We start from the raw sequence: 19,618 nt of genomic DNA, 5'->3' as shown, positions 1-19,618 counted from the left end.
CGGGGAAGTAGATAAATATAAGCAGAGGCTAAAAACTGTCAAAAGGTTAAGCAGTAATTGGGGAGTCAGGCAGAAGCTCCCAGATATTATTTTATTAAGATAAAATTCTTTCTATTTTATTTATGCCGAGGTGGAGAGAATTTTTCGTTCCTTTGATAAAACATAACAGGGGTCGCAGAGCTTTTTTCTGTCTTTCCAATTTTAAGTTCGCAAAGATTAAAAAGTGAGCTTGAAACGGAGATTCGAGTGTTTAATATCCTGCAGTACTTAACTGCTTCAAAGTAGATTTGACACACAGAATGGAAGCAGCAGAATGCCTAAGCATTCAGTTTTGTTTTTTTTTTTAACGTTTTCCCTGGTGGGTCCCATAGGGGTGCTTTCATTTTAGAGCTCAGTCCTGAGCCTCAGCTGCGGGATGCCTGCGGTCCTCTCTCTCCAACTGCCTCATTCCTCCTGCAGCTTTTCTCAATTTGGGAGATTTGGAGGGAGCTTTCTCTTCCTTCAGACTCCCCAAGTCTCCCACTCACGGGGTGGTGACCTGAAGAGCGTTCCTACGCTTCACACTTCCTTTTCATTAAAGGAGAGGCAACTCCCCAGCAGCGGGCTTCACACCTTTCCCGCCCTTAAGTATGTGTACGTTGGGTGCAGAACCGTTTGGTTTTCCCGAGGGGTAGGCAGAATTTCCAACCCCACGAGCTGCTCCCTCTTTCCGCAAACCTCCTAACCCCGGGGTTTTTCCATAAATGTGTTTACTTCGTCCACGCCAGCCTGCGAAGTTCCAAAATGGAGTCTGGGCCACGCCGGCGTTCTGGGCACGACTACGGTCTCTTGAAAAGGTAGGGAAGAGTCGGCGAGCTCCAGCTTTGGGGGATGCCGCGTGGCCCGGCCGCGCCTAGGCCGCCTGCTGGCCCTGCCGCCTCGATGGGCAGGTGCGCGCCGAACGCGGGGAGCGGCCCGGAGGCTGAGCGCAGCGCAGCACCGTCCGCGGGCCCTCCTGGGCCACCTCTGCGCCCACCGGGGGCTGACCCTTGTGTTTCTCCAGGCTCAGACCCAGCCAGCCCCTCGTCCCGGCCGGCGTCTAGGGCGCAGGCATTGCGGGGCCCACCCAAGAGCAGGTCACCCGCCAGGCTCGCCGCCCGCCCCCAGCAGCCCTCGGCGCAGAAAGGCCACGCGGCCCACGGGCGAGTTGTGGGTTTCGGGTGTGCGGAGAGGGAAGTCCCGGAGTCTGCAGTGGCCCGGCTGTGCCCCGGAGGCTGTCTCCGCGGAGCCGATCCATTCCTGCCGCGGCCCCGGGGACCTGAGCTGCTGGCTTGCTCTGAAATTTCCGCTGATCCGGTCATCTGCTGTCCTCGCGGCTCTGGACTTGGGACACCAAGGACGCTCTCAGGGAAATGGCTAACTGATGAGGGGCGCGCGAGCAGCGGCTGCCTGAACCCCAACCGCTGCAAGTTTACGCCCCGGGAGGCCGGGATGAAGGCCAGGGAGAGGAAACGCGGAGGAGGAGGTGGAGGAGGAGGGGGCGCGCAGCGCAGGCCCCTGCCCCCCGGCCCACCCAGGAGGCTCTGCCAGCTAAGCAGCGAGCAGGTGTCAGACACAGACTTCCCTGGAGTTGACTCTCAGCCTCTCCCACTCGGACCGCGCGCCTCTCCCACTCGGACTCGGATCCTAGAAACTTTTAATATTTAAAGAATACAATGTGGAAACCTTATCTTTTTCCAGGGATCCCAGCCACTACCTCCGGGGACTCGCCTCCCTTCTCAGCCTTCCACTGCCTCTGCGGGGCGGAGACCTTTTGCATTTGAACTTCCCGCACTGTTGGCCGTTTTTCGCCAGAGCCTGGAGGAGTAGGGAGCTTGGCTCTGCTCAGGGTGCGTGCACCCTGGCCCTGGAGTAGCAAGGACGCCTGGGGAACCCAGAGGAGGATTGCGTGTACTAGGCCGAGTCGAGGGTGCGGAGACAAGGGCAAAAGGCTAAGAATTTTATCTTTTAAAACAGCGCGTCAGCGCCCGTGCTCTCAGCAGGGCTGAGGTGGGAAAGCGCAGCCGCGGGCTGTAGTCCGCAGCCGGCGGGAAGGGCCGCAGCGCCCCCTGGAGGCACCGGCCGAGCTCTGCGTGGCGCGGCCTGAGGGGGCGGCCACACTGGTGGCGGGCTCCGCTGCGCGAGGGCTTGGCCAGCAGCTGCCCCGCCGGCCCAGCGGCTCCCTGTACCTGGGCCCGAGCCCCTTTGCTGCAGAGAAAGAGTCGCGTGTGCGGTAGGGGTCCTGTGGAGAGGGCCTGGGCCTATTATAAGGGCCAATAAGCTTCTCCACACCCACCGTCGGGTCCTTTGTGGGAGCCCCACATGGTGTCCCCCACCCCAGAGCCTTTTCTCCTGGTGGGTTTCTGAGACGGATTTTTCAGACCCACGACGCCACTCCGGGCTGCCCTGACTTCCCCAGAGGAGGAGAAAGATACCAGTTCTGACCCCAGCGCAGGGAGTTCGCAGGCGGTCGCGTGCGGGGCGGCGCAGATTCCAAGGCCGGGGACCTTGTCTGGGCGGGAGATGCAGAGGGGTTTCCCAGGGGACCGCGTGCAGACAGGCTGCCCCACTCCCACGGATGGCGCGGGGGCCCTCCCGCGTCTGCGGGAGCTGAGGGTCGCTCCTCACTCCAGGAACCCCGCCACCCGGAATCGGGCCGGGCCAGCCAGCCGCAGGCACCCTTCCGGCCACCAGCCTGCGAGGCACTGAGTCACAGGGAAGGGGAGCTCAGTGGGAAGGCCGAGCACGGGGTCTCAGGGCAAGTTGCGTGGCCGTGGCCGTGGTGGTCTAGCCTGGGGACAGAAACCTCCTTGAGCCCAGGTCCAGCCCGGGTTTGGATTTCCCAGCTGAGGCCCTCGGCTGCCGCAGCGGCGGAGCCCAGAGCCGGCGCAAGGCCACCCAGGCCACCGTCAGCCCCTCGCTAGTCGCAAGATGCCTCCGCGACCCTGGAGCGTGAGGATGGTCCCGGGGGAGGAGCGGGCGGAAGGGCGGACCGGCTCCTGCACAAGCTGGATACGGCTCGCGCTCCGCGGTCTCCAGGCCCGCGCCGCACGCCGAGGGGGTAGGAGCGGGCTCCCGGGGCGGCGCGCGGGCACAGAGCGTGCTTTCGCCTTCCGGTGACTCCAGGGAAGGGGATCTCCTGCAGTTTGCCTCGTCGGAGAGAGCCAGGCTAACGCCCATGGTCCCGCGTCCAAGGCTGCTTCGAATTCATGGTGCTTTTCGAACCAAGCGCTTCAGTGTCCGTGACAAGGAAGACCAGGTTTACCGATGACATCGCAGTGAAGGACAGGCCCCAGACACATCCGGGGAGAGGGGGGCTCTCCGCACCGGGCCCCTCTGGGAAGGCCCCAACCGCCCAGGGCGGGACTGGCCCGGCCGTCGTGCTCAACGTGGGTAGACGATGGATGACAGAAAAGAACATCCTCGGAAAAGACTAGGGCACGGTCTGCAAACCTATATTTTTGTTAGGCTTTCATATTGTGTGTGTTTTTCAACGCACTTGCCAACGCTTAAACATTGGGAAAATTCAAACGGAAATCTTGATTTCCGATGACCTCCGTTCCTACGCGGCAGTGAGTTGGCTGGAGCTGAGTAGCTCTACCCTCCCGTCTCCAGACTTGTTTTTAAAAGGCCGGCTGAAGATTGCCTCGGACGTTCCATTTCTCACTGCAGATTTCGTTTCCCTGGGACGCTGGGATAGGTCCGAGTTACCCTCTAGAGCAGCGGTTCTTAAAGTGTGGTCCAACAGCATTCGCATCATCTGGAACTTGTTAGAAATGCAAACTCTCTGGCCTCACCTACTAAGTCAGAAACTGGGAGTGGGGCCTGGCAATCTGTGTTTGAGCAAGCCCTCCAGGTGATTCTGATGCATGGTAAAGTTTGAGAACCACTAACCTAGATCAGATTGACATTGGGGTCCATCGCGGGCGGGCGCGATTTATCTTTCCCGCGCATGCTCTCTCTCCTGCTCCGTCCCTACCTCTTCCTTCTTCCTTCACTCGAGAGAATGCACGCATAAACGCATCTGCTTTAGGCAGCTTATTCATTCATTCACTCGCTCACTTATTTCTCATTCATCAGACTTTCCAAAGGCACCTTCAAGTACTTGGAAACGAGCTTAGGATACCTAGGGGAACAAGGCTGTACCCCTCCCCGCAAGGAGTCGGCATAAGATGGTGGGGAGAGCAATGGAGAAAAAGTGCGGGTGCCTTCTTTCACGGCCAGTTGTTGTTAATTAGTATTATCTAATACTAGATCTGACTGATTTCCGGAAATGTCGCACCTCATTTTACAGTTTCTAACTATTTGTAACACTTGCCTGCCTTCCTTGTCCGTGCCGATGTCATTCTTTTATTTTCATCACATTTTAGGGATTCTGTGTGTCTACTGCACACCTTCCACACACATCTTGACACACATTGCCCACACCTTGCCAACCCTCCCTGCAGTAGGTCAGAGTGCATGACACTAGGGGTGAGGGAGTGTCACAATCCGCGGGACCACGGGTGGGCCAGGGCTCAGAGTCTCTGTGCCCCTGGATTACCCTGAGGCTGGGCAGGAGGGTCTGAGGACAGCTGGAACTGACTCACATGTTCCCCTCACCCACTTGGTGCACACTAGCTCCCACCCTGCTTCCTGCTGCCTCAATCTGCCTAGCTCTCCACCTTCAAGTGCATCCAGCATTGGCGTCCTGATTTGTCACCTTAAGATGGAATCAAGTCCCTTTGCTTTTTTCGAGGGAGTATAAAATAGTCTCCCTTCTCCCCCAACTAAAAATCTGAATGACACTGGCACTTTTTAGTCTTCTTATGCCAAGTCAACTTCCCTTATGATTGTTCACTTTGCACTTTCTCTCTAGGACCTTCACTTGAACTTCTCTCCTCGGCCAAAGAGCTGCCTCCACTGGACCATTTGCTTCCCTCCAGGATTTTCTAGTTTTGGGCAGTGAACAATAGAAGGCACTTTGCCTCCCCAAAATCCCGTCTAACTAGAAGCCTCTTGTCATCATCTATTTTCAAGTTTTTTTAGTTTTTTTTTTTTAAGCTTTAATTTTAGTGAGTCAGTGCAGGGAAGCCACTGAAAACGCATATAAACAAAAATGAATTTTCATACTGACCATAGTCATAAATTGTACAAAAGTATTCATCATCTCCACTTTGACAAAGGGTTGCTATTTTCAAATGACCTTTTCTTATGGGGATTCTCAAAATATAAGTTGTTACAGTGGTCAGGAATGTGGTAATCTCTTTACTACCAGTGATTCTATTTCTTAACAGAATTTTGCTTCCCAGTGCAGATGGTTTGATATAGTAACATTCAAAGCAGCCAGCCCTTAGGAAATGCCAAGGCCAATATTTGAATGCAGATACAAGTTTTAACAAAGGAAAATGTAGTATATCCTTGTAGCTGTTTGCCTGTGAATATTCCCCTGGAGGGCTAATACACTATTCTTGAATCTAATCCAAGTCAAGCCAACTCTAAAAATCCTGTGAAGTACCAACTAATAAGGCACATACAATTCCTTTTCAACAGTTTTCTTGAGTGTCTACTATGTACCAGGTAAGAGGCAATTGTGCTATCGTTTGAAACCTTGAACTTTCATCCTGACTTGTGGGTAGAAGTGAGGACAAGGAAGGTGGAATTTTAAGGTTGGATCCCCTTGGTTTTGTTAAATTGTTAAAGTATTTGTATTTAATGGCAATCTTTAAAACATTTATTGAATTCTGTCTTACATTTTTAGTCATTTTTATAAGTCAAGGAGAGAAAATCAATGTTTAAGCCAGCCCATTTATTAGAAAGTGAATGCCAGCACAGGCTTAACTTCTGGCTTTCCAACTGGAAGACAACATTTTATAATGATGTTATTTCACTTCATGCCAGGTGATAATTCCACTGTAGCTTCATTGTGATTGGTGACCATAGCTCACTCAAGCTGATTCTCACTTCCTGACTGTAAGGAGCCACAGAGAAAAAACAAATCATTCTTCTTCTGGCACCCTTGCTGGAGGAGGAGTAAGGGAAGAGGCAGACGGCTAGATTGGCCCCATCCTCATAGTTTTTTGGGAGAATTTGGAGCAGGACCAGCTCAGATCAAAGTTTCAAAGAATACTGGTCTTACAAGAAGTGATGAGCTCTGTTATCTTTGCCTCTGAGCCCCAAACACAGAAAACTTCAATGGATCTGGAGACATACCAGTATGAGAAGCCCCCCTCCACTCTTTACAGTGTCTGCTCATACTGCTTGTCTTAGCCACATACTTCACTTTTCAGTCACCAAACCCCTCTTCCCTTGTCCTTTCCCCCATACCATCCCTGGCCCATGCTTTGCAAGTGGGCTTGCCTCCAGGAATCAAACTGGGTGGATGCTATGATGTCAGAACACCAGGCAGCAGTGTTTCTAACGTGTTAGACCATGGTTGTCTTTTTCTTTTCCTGGAAAAGTACACTAAGTGCAAGTTGTCTCCCAGGCCATGAGGCACACATCCAAATGTCCTATGTGGTGGGCCCGCCCAGGCCCAGGAGAGTGTGGAGAACAAGTGTGTCATATGGGTGTGTTCACTAGTCCTGCTCCCCCTCTGTCTCATCCTTGACCACATTCTCTTGACAAGCCATATGGCCTGGGAGTCACCTGGAATATATTAAGGGCATTGGTATGTAGAACCCTTGCAGAGCAAGGGAGCAATAGCAGAGTGGTATTTTAGAGTTGGTAATTCATTTAATATACATTTATTGAGGATGTTTGGTATGGTAGGCCTTGTGGTAGGTACTGGGAATGCAATAATGAATTTGGAGCTATGGTCTACTGGGAAGATGTACAAGTAAATAGGCAATTATGATATCGTATGCATCAGAAAACCTGGATCCAAGATCCCTAGTTAATAGCTCTATTATGTTGGGCAAGTCATGTTGCTTGTTGAACCCTCTGTGTCTGAGGGTTCAATCTGCAAATTAAGGATATTCTGAGGGTTAAATAACATGGATGCAGGCCAGGCATGGTGGCTCACGCCTGTAATCCCAGCACTTTGGGAGGCTGAGGTAGGTGGATCACAAGCTTAGGAGATCGAGACCATCCTGGCTAACACAGTGAAACCCTGTCTCTACTGAAAATGCAAAAACAAAATTAGCTGGGTGTGGTGGCGGGCACCTGTAGTCCCACTACTTGGGAGGCTGAAGTGGGAGAATGGCATGAACCCGGGAGGTGGAGCTTGCACTGAGCCAATATCGGGCCACTGCACACCAGCCTGGGCGACAGAGTGAGACTACACCTCAAAAAAAATAAATAAATAAAAACAAAAATAAATAAATAAATAACATGGATCCATATTAATGCTCTTAGTAGTTATGACTTTTTCTTACCCATTAACATGAACTGACCTTACAAAATTATTCCTCCTATCCATGTAAGAAGTTGGAGAGAAAACCAAGGGGAAGAAATTTGACTCAATACCTATTATCTGGTTATCAAGAGTATACAATTTAAGCTGTTGGAACAAATGTTAGAGAAAAAGTTACTCATCTGCTTTGACAGTAAGACTTTTACCAAGAGAAAATGTCTACATTTTCATTTTTTACTGAAAAGTAGGAATACAGTACCATGCATTATATTATAATCTTGTTTTAATTGCAATTAGAGAATACATGGAGTGAATCTATAATAAATAGGTTGTTTTAAGCTTCTAAGTTATTATTTTGGATGCTATTCTCTAATGAAATAATGATGCAATTAATTTGGGGATACTATTGATGTATGAGGCCTTGAGGAAGGAGATTGTATTAAAATACAATTGAGCTGTGTGTATCAGAAAATCCAAATTAACATGGGTTTAAACAACAGAGAAGTTGACTTCTCCCACATAAATATAGACAAGCCAGCATCAATATGGTGGATAGCTTCTTCATTATCAGGTACTTGGGCTCATTCTATCATGTGTTTTCACCAACTTCAAGCCATGACTCTTACTTTATGGTCCAAGATAGCTGCATTCTGACCCACAGCAAGAAGGAAGGCATGAAGGAGGGCAAGCCCCCCACCCCCACCTCTAAGGAGACTCCACAGAAAGCAGAACCTAGTCACCAGGCATATCTAGCTGCAACGGAGGCTAGGAAATGTAGTCTTTACTCTGGGTAGCCATATGCCCAGTTTAAATTCAGACTTCTATTACTAAAGAAAAGGAGAATGGATATAGGGAGACAACCAACAGTTTTAGCCATAGGATGTCTAGGCTTGTGCTTTGTTCTTTATATATGTCATGTTATTTTATTTTATTTTATTTTATTTTCGAGATGGCGTCTCGCTCTGTTGCCCAGGCTGGAGTGCAGTGGCACAATCTCAGCTCATTGCAACTTCCACCTCCTGGGTTCAAGCTTATTCTCCTGCCTCAGCCTCCCGAGTAGCTGGGATTACAGGAGCATGCCACCACACCTGGCTGATTTTTGTATTTTTAGTAGAGACGGGGTTTCACCATGTTGGCCAGGCTGGTCTCGAACTCCTGACCTCAGGTGGTCCATCCACCTTGGCCTCCCAAAGTGCTGGGATTACAGGTATGAGTCACCGTGCCTGGCCTACATATGTCATCTTATATGTGTTGGCACCATAATCACTGTCATTGGTTCTACATCGTTTTCACTGACACCTTTGCTGCTTTTATGGTTTTAAGCACTATATGCATTGGCAGGATTCTACTTTGGAACCCCTGAGCATATTGCCACTACTTGCCCCTTTTTGTTCACTCTTAGTTGTGGCTTCCGATATGCAGCTTTCTTCTTAGAGTGGGGAGGTGTGAACAAAGAAGGTGGGTCGGACTTGGAAAAAAGAGGTTTCAGGAACCTGGCTGGGGATTGTTGGGGAAGGCCACTTGTACCACATGGCAGGATTCCTTTTGTCAGATATGTACTAGGTGTCAGGTGGGCCTAGTGACTGGGTCTTCTGCAGCAGGACTTCATTTTTTCCTTGGAAGATGGAATAGGAAATGAAACAAAACAGTACATACTAGTGGAAAAGTCCCTGTATTGAAGCCCTGGATTCTTCCTGGCTCTGTTGCCATATAAAGCAGACTTGGTTGGCAACTGCTAAAGGCAGGAATGGCCTTTTTATTAATATAACCTCATAGTCAGAGGCTGCAGAAAAAAATGTGCAGCTTGGGTTCCCCAGAGGGGCAGAGTCAAAACTGCAAGCAGACCCCACACACAGCAGGGAAGGCCCTGCTCAGCCAGAGCCCAAGGACAATCTCTAAAGATAAGTGTGGAGAGACTTAATTACCATTTAAAATTGTCCTGGCCTGACCTCTCTGCCTGGTGGGTTAACTTTGCTTCTGAGCCTTGTCCTGTGTTAATACTTACAGGCTCTATTCTCTCTTCCAAGCCTAGAAGTATATTTAGTAACATGATCTTCCAGGTATGGAAGGAGGGTGGCAGGAAGGGCCTAGAGCTCCCCAGTCTCACCTGGAGTCACTCTTCAGGATGCTGCTTGGCTTGGGGCAAGTTTGAGTATGGAGGTTACATGCAGGGTGTTGATGCCAATATATGGGGAGAGGGATTATTTCCCTGCAAAAACATCTGGAGTGACACTGAAGACATACTTATATACAATTTACATGAGCCCCAAGGGCTTCCCATGCCTGAGAGAATTGGGTAGATAGTTCCTATTACACATTTATTTCCTTAAAGGAGATATTTTATATTCTACCCTGTAATTCAATTCTTTTGACTCCCCACTCTGCTAAAAAGAAAAAGAACATATAGTCCAAACAATTTTTAAAATACATTTCCCCCTCCAAATAGTAAATGTGCACAATTTGTGCAGATTTACACACATCTGTAAGCTATGCCTTGTTTATGCCAGTGCTTACAATATTTTAAAAATAAAGGATAATGTTTTTCATTCTGTATACAATAGTATTTTCTTTTATCAACTCCCCACATACAAATGTATTTCCCTTTTTTAGGGTGTTATTACACGTCTAAATAGTAATGTACACAACTGATATATAGGAAGGACACATATGTTTTACAACAAACATACCAAAGGATGTAAAATACTCATGCTGACTCTTTAGAATACAATACCTAATAACCTGCAGAGTTAGAAAAGGCCATGTAACTTGGTCTGACCCCATTCTATGTGTTGGAGTTAGAGGATTTAGGATCATGGAATGTAGTTTAGAGACGATATAACCCAGGTCTCTCATTTTACCTATGTGGCCACAGAGGCTCAGGAGGAAAGTAATTTCCTCAAACTAGCTGACTTTTCCACGGCACAGACCTGGGGCTCCTGATTTCAGGCACAAGGCTCTTTCTCTTATGACCAGGTAACGGTCTAGATTGAAGCTGGAATTCGGCTCTGGGAAAAAGTGGTGACTTGATTCCAGCAGAGTAATTGGCTGTATCAATAGCCTCTGAGTATCAGAATTCCATTCAACCCCAGCTGTCCTCCCAGGGCCTAACTTTTCGAAGTATGGCTGGAGGACCAGGAGCATTGGCCTCACCTGGGGGCTGTTTAGTAATGCAGCAGACCTCCTGAATGAGAATCTGAATTTTAACAAGATAGTTCCCTTGGTGATATGCCTATAGACTAAATTTGGAAACAAGTACTCCAGGCCACTGTGCCTCTATTGCCAGATAATTTCCTTAAAGCCCTTTTAAATCACTTTCCTCTGATTCATTAAACACCTACAATGGCTTCCTATTGCTTATCTCTTCCTATCCAAATGTTTTTGAAAGTTGAGTGTTTATCTACTAAACCTGGGGAGTACTGTTTCCCTGGTTATATACTTGACTTGCTCTAGAGCTAGATCTGGGAATCCAGCTATTGATATTTAAAGACCTCCTCCAGTGACTAGCCTTCATGGGTCCTTAAATTGGCTGTTTGAGAACTATTGATCCAAAATGTTGCTTAGGAATAACTAAGAATAGATAAATCTTAGAAAACAGTAAGCATTACTCCCAACTACCTTGTTTTTCTTAGATGCCAAATCATAAAAACTGTTTTCCTACTCATAGTATTTTCTCTTATTTTTTTTCCCCTTTCATTGGCTTCTCACTTGCTCCCAATCTGAGATGATAAACTCTGCATGATTCCCAAATTATCTCTTCCATTTCCCACTGTTAATTATTGTTACCATCAGGAGTGAACTATCCTGGAGGCCTGTTTAGATCAACTGGGGATCCAGGCATTTCGTTGATCTGGCTTCGGTATCTGACTACCAGAAATTATTTGGATTATCTGGTTTGCTAACTGCAAGTCTCCACTTACCTCATCATTTCATTAAAGTACCACCCAAAATTGTGCTTTGGTTAAAAGGAACAACATTCCTGGAGCAAGAGGGACCATTCACTAGTCAAGGCGAAATCAATTAAGGAGCTCTATCTTTTAGAGTAAAAGAAAGTATACTTAACCATAGATGGGGCTCTTAAGTTGCACTGACATATCCAGGAAAGGAGATTGTTGTGTATTCCAGAGTCATCTAGTACAGCATGATTGTTTTTGTTCTGACAGGGCTCCTTTCTTACAAGGCAATGATTTAGGACGGAGCCAGTCAGCAAAGTTTTTTGTACTTAACAAAAATGGCTGTTATCAAAAGCCAGTGCCTCTCCTGGCTGTTCACTGTTACCTCATTACAACCATGATGTTATCTGCTGGGTATCTGGGTTTACCACTGACCACAGCAGAGGCTTGGACATTATTTGCTCAAATGATTTTCTTCTCCTCTTCCTTTTGTTTTAATTATGTGCATGAGGGATCAGGCTGGAGCAGGCCGGGTCAGGGTAGGAGTGGTTATTCCACAGAGCACAATGTGTACTTTTTCAGCATTCTACTTACTTCCATAAAGTAGACTTTATGAGCTGTGTGCTTGCATTTTTGTTTTCTGACTTATTGTTCTCTATCCTACAATTGTTCTATTAATTTGATAGTATATGGTTTCAGCCAAACATTTGTTCCAAATTCTGCCAGATTAAGGGGAAGTTTCCAGACAAAACACTGCCCAGGGGCCTTCCTATACAAGCAGAACTACTTCAGCTCATCCCTTGGCCACTGCACTATCTCCTTGGAAGTCTTCAGGAGTGGAGTGGGGTCAGTGGTTGCACTTGAGCTCAGCCGATTTCAAGGATACCTCATCTCTCTGTAGCAGGGCACATCCACAGGCAATTCTGGAACCAGCTCAGTGGCAGAAACATGGGTCAGACAGAAGCCGTGGATTAGGAACTTGATCTGAGTGTTGAGAAATGAAGTACAGAAGCTTGTAGGGTCAGCTCCATCCTTCTTGGGCTAAGCATTTTCCTTCAGGCGCTGTGCAGGCCTGTTCTCAGAATGACATTCACATTCCACTCAAGTAGTCTGCTTTTGTAATTCCCTGGGGATTTTCATGAGTATAGAGGTCACTGTCTCTGACAATTAAGCTTTGAAGTTAATTCCCAAGATAAATAGAGCAAATTGACACCAGTTTGGTTGTAATTTTTCTTGCTTCAAATTCTAGAAGACAACAGTGAACCGGCTGCCAGACTCAGTTCCTGGAAATCCAAGAAACATGGGCATTTTATTTTTTACCCTTCCTAAATGAGGCAATTTAAGGCTGTTAGAAACAACAAAATCCATGTAAACGTCTTAATTCTACAATTTTGCTTGCATTTCTGAGAGGACAGACAATCATTGTTTCCATTTTTTTTTAAGCTACATAAGTAGTGGTTTCTTTTAAAACTGGGATGATAGAAGGTTATAATCTTTTTAATTCAGACCTTGCAGCAGAAAAGTTGGATTTACTTGTGAACTGTATTATTCAGTAACACACTCTGCATGGAACAGGGAAAGTAAATAACTGAACACATACTTTATAATTACACACGGGAGGAATTCAAAGCTACAGTGAAGGGAATGGAGTTTGGGGGCCTGGGGCGGCAGCTGCAGTTTCTGGCTTCTCCCTCCCTACATGCTGAGGGCCTGAGAGAACAGGAACCTGGAGTTCCCAGTAGGCCTCCCATTCCCCCCACAACCGCCTTCCCCTCCTCACCAGGGTAGTGAGGGAGTTGAGATGAAGGATTTGTCACTCTAGGACTCAGCTTACAGGGACATAATTAGGATTTACAGAACAAAATGTGAGCCCAGGATGGGACTCTAGAGATTTATTATACCACTTCCTACATGGTGTTCAGGACACCTCAAGATCTTAATAATTTTGAGGAAAAAAGATTCCATTGTCAAATAAGTTTGAGAAAGGTTATATATTGGAGAATCAAAGTGCATGCTAGCACAACAAAGACTCTGAGAAGGCCTACGGTAAAGACATCTGTTTAATCCAGTCTTCCTCACCCCTGTTTGATTTCTAAACTTCCTTTCAGCTACAAAGTTCTGAAGGTTCTTGCTGACCAAGCACTTTCTGCTTTTCAAGTGAGTTTGTGGGAAGACAGAGAAAATCATGATAATTAATTCAGATTTTAAAACTCAGATTATAACACACTAAAAAATAGGGATATAATTAATTTCATTGTCAAGGGAGACCAAGAGGCTGGCACAATTTAATTGTACTAACCTGATCTTTATTCCTTTATTTATTTATTTATTTATTTATGACAGGGTCTGGCTCTGTCACACAAGATGGAGTACAGTAGTGTGATCTTGGCTCACTGCAACCTCCACCTCCTGGTCTCAAGTGATCCTCCCACCTTAGCCTCCCAAGTAGCTGGGACTGCAGTGGTGCACCACCACACTCAGCTAATTTTTTTGCAGAGATGGGGTTTCGCCACATTCCCCAGGCTACTCTCAAACTCCTGAGCTCAAGCAATCCTCTGCCTTGGCCTCCCAAAGTGCTGGGATTACAGGCATGGGCCAGCACATCTGGTCTCCCAACCTGATCTTTGAATCACAACACTGTTACTCATCAGCTGTGTGACTCTTGGCATTCGTTTGCCTTAGTTTCTCTAGTTAGTTTTTTGTTGTTGTTGTTCATTTTTTGAGATGGAGTTTTGCTCTTGTTGCCCGGGCTGGAGTGCAATGCTGTGCTCAGTTCACTGCAACCTCTGCCTCTCGGGTTCAAACGATTCTCCTGCCTCAGCTTCCCAAGTAGCTGGGATTACAGGCATCTGCCACCATGCCTGGCTAATTTTTGTATTCTTAGTAGAGACGGGGTTTCACCATGTTGGCCAGACTGGTCTCAAACTCCTGACCTCAGGTGATCCACCCACCTTGGCCTCCCAAATACTGGGATTAAAGGCATGAACCACCATGCCCGGCCTCTTTGTCAAGTTTTGACCTTTGAATTAAAAATCTTTTTCAGCTCAACTCTTGTCCATGTGTGGGACTATTGATTGGAGCTTCTCCCAGTAGTCCATACAGTTGTTAAAGCCCTCCTCATTCTAAACCTGTTATCAGGTTTAGAAATTGTTTCTGGTCCATAAAGCCAGTTTTGCAGGGAATTATTTCCAAATGAGGAATTTGTGCTTCCTTTGGGGAGAATCAGCAACTTATTATAATTTTTTTAATTGGAAAGGTAATACCAGTATTGTAGAATCTTTGGAAAGCCAAGAAGAGAAGAAAAGAATGGTGCTTGGTTAATGAGCACTTACTATGTGCCAGATACAGCTCTAAGAGTTTCGCTTGTATTAACCTCAAGGCCAAGCCACACAAAGGCTCACTGCTCTGCAGTGCAGGAACCTAGAAAGGATACTTCAAACTAGTCAAAGGTGGAGTAACTATTGAATCTGTCTAGCTATTCGTGAGGGACTAACTAACCATCCAATTGCCAAATCCCCCAACCTTTTAAAGGAGATGCATAGGTATATTTTAAAGCACAAGCTTTGCAATTGTCTTGTTTTTTCACAGTTTCTTGGGTGTGGCCTTTTTGTGATCAACCAGCATTCTACAGGTTATTTGCAGTATGCTATAAATCCAGGTATTGATAAGGCAGAGTAAACATTTTCTCCTGGTGGGGTGATAGCCCTGCATTGCTTTAGCTTTAGATTTCTCTCCAGTGGACTGTGTCTGTGCAGAGACAGTTGGTTTATAGACCGTCAACTGAAGCAGGGCACAATAATAAGGTAAGGACAACTGGAGCCGTGGAATGCCACAACAATGGCATGCGTGTTGTAGGATGCCAACCTGCTTTGAACACATTCTGACTCATTTCTCCTGTTCTCATCTTCTCTAGGCTCCCCGCTGCATACTGAAGTACCCTACAGACAAGCCTGTATTAGTCAGGACTCTTGTTTGCAAGTGACAAAAACCCAACTCTAGCTAGTTTAAGCAATAAAGGGAGTTTAGTGGTCCATGTAACCGAAAAGTCCATGAGTTGAATAGCTTCAGGCATGCCTAGATCCAGGCACTCAAACCATATCATAAGGATCTCTTTCCCTTCTTTTCATAATATATGGCCTCATTCTCTTCTACTGCAGACAGCTCCCACTCTGCGGCCTGGGAAGGTGGACACTTATAGTTCCAGCTTATGTTATGTGATCATTATAGTTTACAATCCTAGAGCAGGGAAGTGTGTCTTTCCTTTCATGTTAATAGCACAAGCTCTGGGACAAGACTGCCTAGTTACACAGTCTATCTCTACCACCTAGTTGTATGAACTTAGACAAGTTACTCTATCTTTGCTTCAGTTTCTTTATCTGTAAAGGGGTGATAATAATAGCATTACCTTATCAAATTATATGATAATTAAATGAGATAATGCATCTGAAGCATTTAAACTGTTCCCAGCACAGGGTAAGCACTCAATAAACGCTAGTAGTAGGAGAAGACCTTCCATAGAAGATTTGGCTCAGCTTGTGCCATATGTGTATCTCTGGATTAATCACTGTAGGTTGGGGAATAAAGGAATCTGACTGGCCAGATCTGAGACATAGTCCCACCCTTTTGCACTGGGAGGGCAATGCCCAAACCACAATGAATCACAGAAAAGTTATTCCCAAAGGAAGGACTGTTGAGCAGACAAATAACACTATAGGGCCAACACATGGTCCAACCCTGACCAAGACAGGTAGCCTCAGCTCTGCCCTCCAGTATGATTTGAAATAAAGTTGGATTGCCAGCATGATCTCACATTCAGAGATTGAGCCACAGGCCTAATATAGCCCTAAAGTGGAAGTATCATCTCATCACCCTCATTCTGTCAGAACTGCGCCCATCTAGATGTCTTGATTCTAGCTTGATCTGCTTGGTTATCCTGCCTAGAACTCCTGGCTCTGCATAGAGCTAGGACACACTATAAACTTCATTTTGCCTGGCTGTGGCCCTTACACAGCCTAGTCTGCATTCGGGCCCCATGCCCCTGCAGTTCTCACTGTCACCACACAACCACCCACCACTGCTGCCTGGAACTTCTCAGTACCTTGCCTTGCCTACTGGTTTTGGGCCAGCTGGTACCATAGCACACCTAAGCTTGCTGTGTCCTAACATACCATGCCATAGCTATCCTGGAGTCAGTTTCCTCTACCCTGCCCTAACTTCCTCTTTTGTTGTCCCAAATCCCAATGTGCTTTGGCCCCATTTTAAGAAGATCTGGCTATGCCTTATTTCTTAATGGCCTTAATTTTAAAACTGCATTTGTATGTTGTCTTTTCTTTGCTGGTTATTCTTTTATGGCTTTGGTTCTTATTCAAAAACCTCTTCCCATTTCCCTGTCCATATTACTGCATTATAGATGTGTGTGTGTGTGTGCATGTGTGTGTATTGTTTTACTTTCTCTTGAAGAGAGTATTATTTTCAATGTCTTAGCCCAGGGCACTAATATGGGGGCATCACGGGGTATGATAAACTTGAGGGTCCATAAGTGGCATCTTGGGTAGAATGAAAAGTTCCATATTCCATATGTTTGCATTAATAGACAACTAGTTCTGTAGCTGACTAATAAATCACATTTCCAGGTCAATGAATAGGTTTTTATTTCACAATGAATGATTCCCCAAATATAAGAACTTCTAAAGAGCAGATAAAAGCAGCTGCAAATGTGATCTAGGAATAAATATCACGAAAGGAAACCCAAGCAGCCTGCAGAGTTCCAGCTGCTCTCCCCCAACCCTTATCAGCGTTCTAATGGTCAGGCGCAATTTGAAGTTAGAAGGCACATTTCCAACAGCTTTTGTCCTTATATGTGGTTCTTGAAATAGTGCAGACATTCTGGTTCCTATCAAAATAGTAGTCACTGTCTCCAAAATTATTCACTTCCTTCTCATCCTCTCTTCTCCCCCGGCCCCTCTTTGGCATCTGCATCTTCCATCCTGATACTCAAGATGACAAATCCTGATTATGAGGAGGCTCTGATGCTACATACTTTAATATGAGCTGAGCAGAGCCAAGTTTAGCCTGTGATTTATGTGGTCATTCAACTCACTAGGGCAAACAAGGGTTTCTTAATCCCATATCTTTAATCCTTGCCTCCTCCAAACCACATTTCCATCTTATTGTTGCAGCTGCAGCGGGTTCCTTGAAACTAAACTGCAGTTTTCCAGGGATGGTAATTCCATCTTCCTGAGCTGATTCAAAGATTAAACAGAGTGCTTTAGAGATTGCATTCACAGCAAGCAGCAAGGGCAATCAAAAAGTGGTGTTTGGGCCAACAACAATACAACTTTCAGATGAAAAAAGGGGGCTGAAAAAATCTTTAAAATTAGAGGGGTTTGAATGAGTTTTTATTCTTGACATTGAAGGCTATGGAGCTGCCTTCTATACCGTAAAGTGCTAAGGATTTGGCATCTCTATTACCTCAAAACCTGAGTCCCCAGGTAAATGAGTGAGTGAGGCATACAGTACAGAAAACAGTTTCTCTCCAATTCTGCTGCCAATCTGCTCCATGATCTTGGGAGAGCTAAGGAACTTGTTGCAGAATAGTCATGTATCTCTCTTTAGATTTTCAGTAATTGTCTTTTCCTGCCTTGTGATGCAACAAGTCTGGATGCCTTATTTTGCAGTTTTTACTTGAAATGTGAGCAATCACTATCAATAAGCCAGGCAGAAACATCAGAATTGTTGAGCCAACAGAAAGATCAAAAATTTCTTATGGGTTTTCAGGAGACCAATGGCAGCCCTGCGCATAGAGAGAAGTAGCATTGAGTCTGATGAATGACTTTGGGAGCAGATGGGCCCCAAAGCACCCACTCTGTCTGGTCAATCTGACCTTCTTGTGGTTACTTTTGAGAAAGTTTTGGACTTTAACATCATTCTCATTACAGGATGACATTTCAGAGGAAACCTAGCTTTGAATCATTGGTGTGAGTAGTTTTCTCTTTGTCCCTCATTATTTCAAAATCAGAGGATTTTGTCCTCTTCCTTCTTGTTGGTACCATACCGTGCCTTACACCAGCAGCAATTCTGAGGCATTTTATGGGCACAGTGCCCAGGCTCCCCTATCCTATGGGAAGAGAAAGAGAGGTTCATCCTCATTCCTCTGAACTCTCACAGCCTCTCATTGCACCTTCTGCTTTCCGCAGACTTAGCTTCTAATACTGAGTTTACCTCCTTTTAATTGTTTGGTGGTAAGCCAGTAAATTAAACTGTGCCTCAGGTTTGTTCCTCAGTTCTGGCTTTTTACAAGGACTGTTGCCTATGTGGTATGACTTAAGATTGTCATTCTCAAATATAAACCCACTTCCATGCCCAAAATTCAGTCTGTAGTGATCATTCCTTGGGCTAGTCCCTCTTTTGTTTTGATTTAAAGAATCCTGGGAAGAAATCCATTGGTTCCTTACGAGGTTGATGCAAGATGAGCATAGTGGTTTCAGGGGCCATCTGGGCCTTTGAAAGAGGGAAAGTATGCATAAAGAAGAAGAAGGAGCCCATAGAAATAAACTGTACTGACTTCACAACTCTACCCAGGGCTGTCTGCTTACACAACCTTGTCGTTTCTTTTTCCTGTGTACATAAAGCCTTTATATAACCAGTTAGGGTAAGCAAAAACTCAATTTAGCAGAGAAACAGAAGCAGATAATGTTTATTTATTGACAAGGGAAGCAATCAGCCTTTGTTCACAAACTTATTAAACAGACAAGGTTCTCCCTGCTGTCTAAACTGCAGTGTGAAGAAACAAGAAGGCAGAGGCCTGCCAAGGATGGGGAACAGCCTCCACAAAATTTTCAGGGGCAAAAATGGAATCTTTGTCTTCATGCTTCTCTGCTTTCTTCAAATGGACTCTCTGAACCTGCAAACCTCCATGAACTCAAGAAGGCCTGACAACTCTTTCAGGGTACAATGGCTGGTTTTAGTGCTATGGTTTTTCTTTTCTTTCTTTTTAATATCATGAATCTAAACAAATTCCACAGGGGGAAAAAAATAAAAAGAACTGGCTGGCTCAACATAAAACCATTGATATGGTTCCAAATTCTCTCCCATCATTGTCAACGCGCGCGTGCGCGCGCGCACGCACACACACACACACACACACACACGTTTTTGCAAAACTGTAACCTACATATACACAGAGTTTTATGTTCTGGTTTTTCACTTCACTTTATTCCATATACACATTTCCATGACTTGGGGGGTACCCCAGACTTCAACACTTTTAATAGCTAAAGGGTATTCCATCTTATTTATATCTCTGGTTGAGTGACCATTCACCCTTGTACTGTGGGCTTCTGGGTTGTTCTAGCCTAGGGAGACTCCGTCGTTCTGT

At 46.0% G+C, this 19,618-nt stretch overlaps 1 protein-coding gene across 1 annotated transcript; it reads left to right on the top strand.

The window, feature by feature from the left end:
- The first annotated feature begins 870 nt into the window (after positions 1-870).
- Positions 871-7,137, top strand: LOC134730834 (collagen alpha-1(I) chain). The gene is made up of 2 exons (XM_063606450.1): positions 871-3,874; positions 4,877-7,137. Exon 1 carries the CDS (start codon positions 871-873, stop codon positions 1,684-1,686), a length of 816 nt encoding a protein of 271 aa, XP_063462520.1. The 3' UTR covers positions 1,687-3,874; positions 4,877-7,137.
- Positions 7,138-19,618: the final 12,481 nt, after the last annotated feature.

The sequence above is a fragment of the Pan paniscus genome, chromosome 7, assembly GCF_029289425.2.
Source record: "Pan paniscus chromosome 7, NHGRI_mPanPan1-v2.0_pri, whole genome shotgun sequence".
Taxonomy (NCBI): Eukaryota; Metazoa; Chordata; class Mammalia; order Primates; family Hominidae; genus Pan; species Pan paniscus.
The sequence above is the reverse complement of the archived record's forward strand: the minus strand, read 5'-3'. Positions and strand labels throughout refer to the sequence as shown.

Bases quoted from the DNA above. Each gene is read 5' to 3' on its own strand.
- LOC134730834 (XM_063606450.1), top strand. From the start codon at position 871: ATGCCGCGTGGCCCGGCCGCGCCTAGGCCGCCTGCTGGCCCTGCCGCC.